Source organism: Callospermophilus lateralis, chromosome 7 (genome assembly GCF_048772815.1).
Source record: "Callospermophilus lateralis isolate mCalLat2 chromosome 7, mCalLat2.hap1, whole genome shotgun sequence".
In the NCBI taxonomy this organism is placed as follows: domain Eukaryota; kingdom Metazoa; phylum Chordata; class Mammalia; order Rodentia; family Sciuridae; genus Callospermophilus; species Callospermophilus lateralis.
The window spans coordinates 5,301,288-5,306,427 of NC_135311.1; the positions used below are offsets into that span (position 1 = coordinate 5,301,288).

The following is a 5,140-nucleotide window of genomic DNA, read 5'->3' on the forward strand; positions in this document are numbered from 1 at the left end:
TGGCCTGAGGGTAGGGAAGAAATGGATCCCGGTCGAGCTCCCAGATGTTACAGTTAAAGCTTTGTCCCAGGGTTTCATAAACTGACTTCCAGACCACTCAAGTATGATCGAATCCAGCCTTTATTGAAGCACACTGGTGGCGGCTGACCAGAACATAAAGCTCTTCCCCTGATCAGCCCCGAACAATTGCAAGGGCGCTCCTTATAAGCCTGAAAACCGTAAAAGGGTGTTTCGGGGTCTAGCCAATGCAAGCCAGCCAGGTTACAGAAGCCGGAGAGTGCAGTCAAGCGGCGGGAAGCCTAACCAATCACAGTTAGCCCAGTCACCCCAGTTACAGAAACAGAGCCCCGTTACCCTAGTTACAGAAACAATGTCCCATTAGGTAGTTCCAGTTCTTAAAGGTTTCTGTAGCAAAAGGAAAAGAACATCTTGCCCCAGTCAAGACTCTTCTACTTGGCATGGTTGTTTTACAGGATGGAGTCATAAAACAAAATGGAGTCACCTTTGCTTCTACTATCACGCAAGCACCAGCAGGGAGAAGAGGGCTTTTGTGCCGCATCCCTTGGGCCATGACGCCTGGGCTTTGATAAGTGCTTGGAGAATGAACAACTGAACTAGCTCGGGCCTCCAGCCTACTGTGGAACCTCAGGTCGTCTGTGAGAGCCTTGCCCCGTCTCCCACACAAACGTCCAAGGAACCAACAAGGGATGGATTATAAAATCTTTTTTGGCATTAATTTGCCCTGAGCATAGTATTATGTCTTGTGTCATCTGGCTGGTATTTTAGAGTCCAAATGGACCAGGAGGGGAGAAAGTAGAGGCCAGAGGATCAGGCGGAACTATCGCAGCAGGTTCATGAGAGACAATGGTTAACCCACAGAGATAAGGAGTGAAAAAGGAGAGCATAAGAACAAGGCACAGCCGTTTCCCCAGAGACCCAGTTTTGGAAGTAGGATTACTCGATAAAATAGTTCACTAAAAAGTTACTTACTGTTTATCAGCAACTGAAATTTATTGGTTCCCCAGGTATTTTGTTTGATCTATTTTCTAAATCTGGCAACCCTACTTTGAAGTCTACCTTCACAAGCATCCAAGGAACCAACAAGAGATGGTTTCTAAAACTCCTTTCAGCCGCAGCAAGGTATCATGTCGTTGACGGACACTTTAGAGTGCAAACAAGCTCAAGGAGGGAGAGACCAGAGGCCAGAAGGCCAGACAGCAGCTGTTGCAACAGGACGGAGAGCAGAGAGCTCACTCCAGGTGATAAGAAGCGGTTCCCTCAGAGACCCAGCTTTGGAAGTAGGATCACCTGATAAAATACTTACACTAGAATGTCATTTCTTGTTTATCTGGAATTCTAACTGACTTCGTGTTGCAGGTATTCTGTTTGATCTATTTTCTGGAGATTCCTTATCCAGACACTGGTCCAAGCTCCGGGGCCAGGCCAGCTCCTGCTCTCTCTTTCCAGTCCAGGCCTCAGGGACTTGGACTTTTTCCCTTTCCTCCTCAACACTGTCACGGCTCTGTCCTCTGGGATGGATTCCTCTTCCCAAGGGCTGGCTGGGAAGCAGGGTGCAGTTTTCCTAGCTATTCCCTTCCTGGCTGATGACTTTCAAAATAAGTCCCCAGCCTCTCAGGAGAGTCTGACCTTTAATCACCAGAAGAGAAGGGAGCAGGGAACCACAGTCAACAATGACAAGTGCACAAGACTGAAAAAGATGGGGTCTCAACCTGGGTCTCAGCTGGGGCTCCTTCGCATCACCAGCCTCCCACAGCGATTCCAGGGCCTTGTCCCCCTGTATGTCTGAGATGAACACGAGCACTCTGTGCCCCCAGAGCTCTAGGGATCCCCTTTTTCTGTCCCTCAGGAGTGTCTCTCCACACTCAGTCTCTGCCGTAGCCTAGGCAACTGTGAGCACCTAGAATGCATTAGGCCTTAATGGGCAGAGATGTAGAGTCTCTGCAAAGCCATGAAAAACCAAAATAAACTTTGGGCTTTTTTTTTTTTTAATATTTATTTTTTAGTTGTAGTTGGACATACATAATACCTTTATTTTATTTATTTATTTTTATGTGGTGCTGAGGATTGAACCCAGGGCCTCACATGTGCTAGGGAAGTGCTCTACCACTGAGCCACAACCCCAGCCCCTGGGCTTTTCTTTCTTTTTTTTTTTTTTTTTTTTTTTAACTTTCCACGGTGGGCATCAAACCCCAGGGATTGAATATGTGCTAGGCAAGGGCTCTACCACTGAGCCAGTCCTAGGGGACCTTTTTTTTTTTTTTTTTGGCACCAGGGATTGAATCCAGGGGCATTTTACCAGTGAGCCACTTTCTTTTCATTTTTTGAGACAGGGTCTCACTAAGTTGCTGAGGGTCTCACTAAGTTGCCAAGGCTGGCCTCAAACCTGGGATTACAGCGCCAGGATTACATGCATGCTGCACTTTGCCTGCTTTCCTTCTAAGGGACCTTTTCTGAGGGGGGGGGGAATGAAAATATGGAAACACATGTAATTTAAAAAAATGTGATCGTAGTTAAATATGCATAAAAATGTACCTTTAAATGTACAGGTGTACGACCTGAAGTTCATTCCCATGGTGTGCAACCATCCCCACCATCCATCTCTGCGACTTTTCAACTTCCTAGACTGGAACTCTGTACCCATTGACAATAACTCCCCATTCTCCTCTCCCTCCAGACCCTGCAGACACTGTGTGCAGGGGATAACCGGGAGCCACCCACGGGTCAGGCAAGGCTCTGTCCCTAGCTACACCCAGCCTCTGTCGTACCCTTTATCTCTACGAAGTGGACCCGGCTGGGCACCCTACTAAGGGAATCAGGCACTCCCTGTCCTTTTCTGCCTGGCTCATTCCGCTTAGCATGACCTTCTCAAGGCTCACCCATGTCTTAGCATGTATCAGAATTTCAGTAATCAATCCCTTCTTTTTTAAGGACATAAAGTTTCGCACATGTTTAGTGACATTAAAAATGCACTCTTCAGGGCCGGGGCTGTGGCTCGTGGTAGAGCTCTTCCCTGGCGAGCGCGAGGCCTGGGTTCCATCCCCACAGGCACCACATAAAAATAGACGAAGAAGAAAAAGGTATTGGGTGCATCTCAACTAAAAATATTGTTAAAATATGTGTATATAAATACTCTTTGGAAATATAAAACAATACCCTGAATATCATCTGGTTTCCTCCTGAAAGAGGGCTCTGAGCACTGGGGAGAACAGCAGTTATTTTCTCCATTCCATGGGAGGAAAACCAAGAGCGCACCATCCAGAACCGCAGCTCCTCGGGCTGAGCTCCTGGAACCCAGAGCTCTGCCAACCCCGCCCTCCAGTCCCGCCCAGAACCTCCGCTCCCGGGGCCCCCGCGGTGCGCAGCTGCCGCGCGCCGGGAACTCCATTTCCCAGCAACCCCCCTGGCCGCCGCGGCTCCGCGGCGCCCCCTCGCGGCGCACGGGGGCGAACCCCAGTTCCCGGCGGCCCTAGCGGCAGGTTCCCGGCACCGGCCGAGTTCGGGATGGCGGGTGCAGGTTCTGCTGCAGTGTCCGGGGCTGGGACCCCGGTGGCAGGGCCCACAGGCCGCGACCTCTTTGCCGAGGGCCTCCTCGAGTTCCTGCGACCGGCCGTGCAGCAGCTGGACTCCCACGTCCACGCCGTCAGGTGCCCGGGGGGCCGGCGGGGCGGGCGGGGCGGGGCGGCCTGCCCGGGGAGGCTCCGGGGCCGTGGAGGCGGGGCTGGCTGGTCCCGGTGCAGGGGAAACGTGGGCGGCGGGCGCGCTGACCGTGCGGCCTTGCGGCCTTTGCAGGGAGAGCCAGGTGGAGCTCCGCGAGCAGATCGACAACCTCGCCGCGGGTGAGTGGGCGGCCCGCGGACCCAGACAGCACCTTCGGTTCCCCGTCCCCGGCCGGGTCTCTGCCCCTTGCCCCCAGGACGTCGGGGTCCCTGGGATCGGGAGTGAAAGGAAATGAGGGGAAGGACGGGACGATTCCGCCTTCCCAAGAGCAGGAGGTGAGCTGCCAGACGTCCTTTGCTCTTCCGTCCCCAGAACTGTGCCGCATCAACGAGGACCAGAAGGTGGCCTTGGATCTCGACCCCTACGTTAAGAAGCTGCTCAACGCCCGGCGACGGGTTGTTCTGGTCAACAACATCCTACAGAATGCCCAGGTAAACGAAGTCCCTGCTTCAAGTCCTCAACACAATGAGTCACGACTTTTTAAAAATTGGGGGGAAGGAAGTGGTCAACTAGCGTCAGTAATAGACTCAGTGCTCAATATCCACTTGCAGCCATTGACATCCTACGTGAACTTTGACGCAGGACCGTCCTCGGGTGTTTCCAGCACCTGGCTGGCTGAACCCCAAAGCCTTTCACAGGGGCAGTCACTAGGTTCCACCTCTTCCTGTCTCCTAGGAGCGGCTGAGGCGGCTAAACCACAGCGTTGCCAAGGAAACAGCCCGCAGAAGGGCAATGCTGGACTCGGGAGTTTATCCCCCTGGTTCCCCAAGCAAGTAACAAGATGGCAGGGGACTGAGCAGCACAAACAGTTGTTACCCCGCTGCCTTGTTTCAACACACGAGAAGATTCAGGGAACAATTTCTGCAGACTTTGGGACACCTAGATGGCAGCCCTGGTTTATTTAAAGCACTTACTACATGGGAACCCAAGAAACCTGCGTGCAGTAGACTCGTTCCCAGAGGACTTTCCTTACAGCTCTTGCTCCCTTCCAAGAAGAAATGAGGTTTTTTTCCTTAACTACATACTTAATGCCCATCTTTTTCAGGCCTCACCAACCAGACTGGAGCTTCGTTTGTTACATGTCTGGTTATAGTGGACCCAGGCAACATGTCCTCTACCTGTGACTTCTCTTTTTCCTTTTGTTTACAGAGGATTTACAAAGACAAGATGAATGATCTCTGTCCACCCTTTTTTGTTGACTGCACTGGCTTAAATACAACAGCAATACTGCTAGAACCATTTAATTCAATAAATGCTTAAACAGTATTCTCATTTACTGATATATGAAAAGGTTCCAGAGGTATATACTTCAGTTTCAAGTTGCGATCTTGGTGTTTATGACTCAGTATCACTTCCAATGAAAAAAAAAAGAGTAAAAAAAAAAGAGGCCACCACCTACTAA

At 51.1% G+C, this 5,140-nt stretch overlaps 1 protein-coding gene across 1 annotated transcript; it reads left to right on the forward strand.

The window, feature by feature from the left end:
* Positions 1 to 3,485: 3,485 nt before the first annotated feature.
* Snapin (SNAP associated protein) lies at positions 3,486 to 5,004 on the forward strand. The gene is made up of 4 exons (XM_076861961.1): positions 3,486 to 3,665; positions 3,811 to 3,857; positions 4,051 to 4,169; positions 4,414 to 5,004. The coding sequence occupies exons 1-4, from the start codon at positions 3,523 to 3,525 to the stop codon at positions 4,513 to 4,515; spliced, it is 411 nt and encodes a 136-aa protein (XP_076718076.1). The 5' UTR covers positions 3,486 to 3,522; the 3' UTR covers positions 4,516 to 5,004.
* The last annotated feature ends 136 nt before the right edge of the window (positions 5,005 to 5,140 follow it).

Bases quoted from the DNA above. Each gene is read 5' to 3' on its own strand.
- Snapin (XM_076861961.1), top strand. From the start codon at position 3,523: ATGGCGGGTGCAGGTTCTGCTGCAGTGTCCGGGGCTGGGACCCCGGTG. The intron at 3,666-3,810 runs GTGCCCGGGGGG...CGGCCTTTGCAG, and splicing joins TCCCACGTCCACGCCGTCAG to GGAGAGCCAGGTGGAGCTCC. The intron at 3,858-4,050 runs GTGAGTGGGCGG...TTCCGTCCCCAG, and splicing joins GATCGACAACCTCGCCGCGG to AACTGTGCCGCATCAACGAG.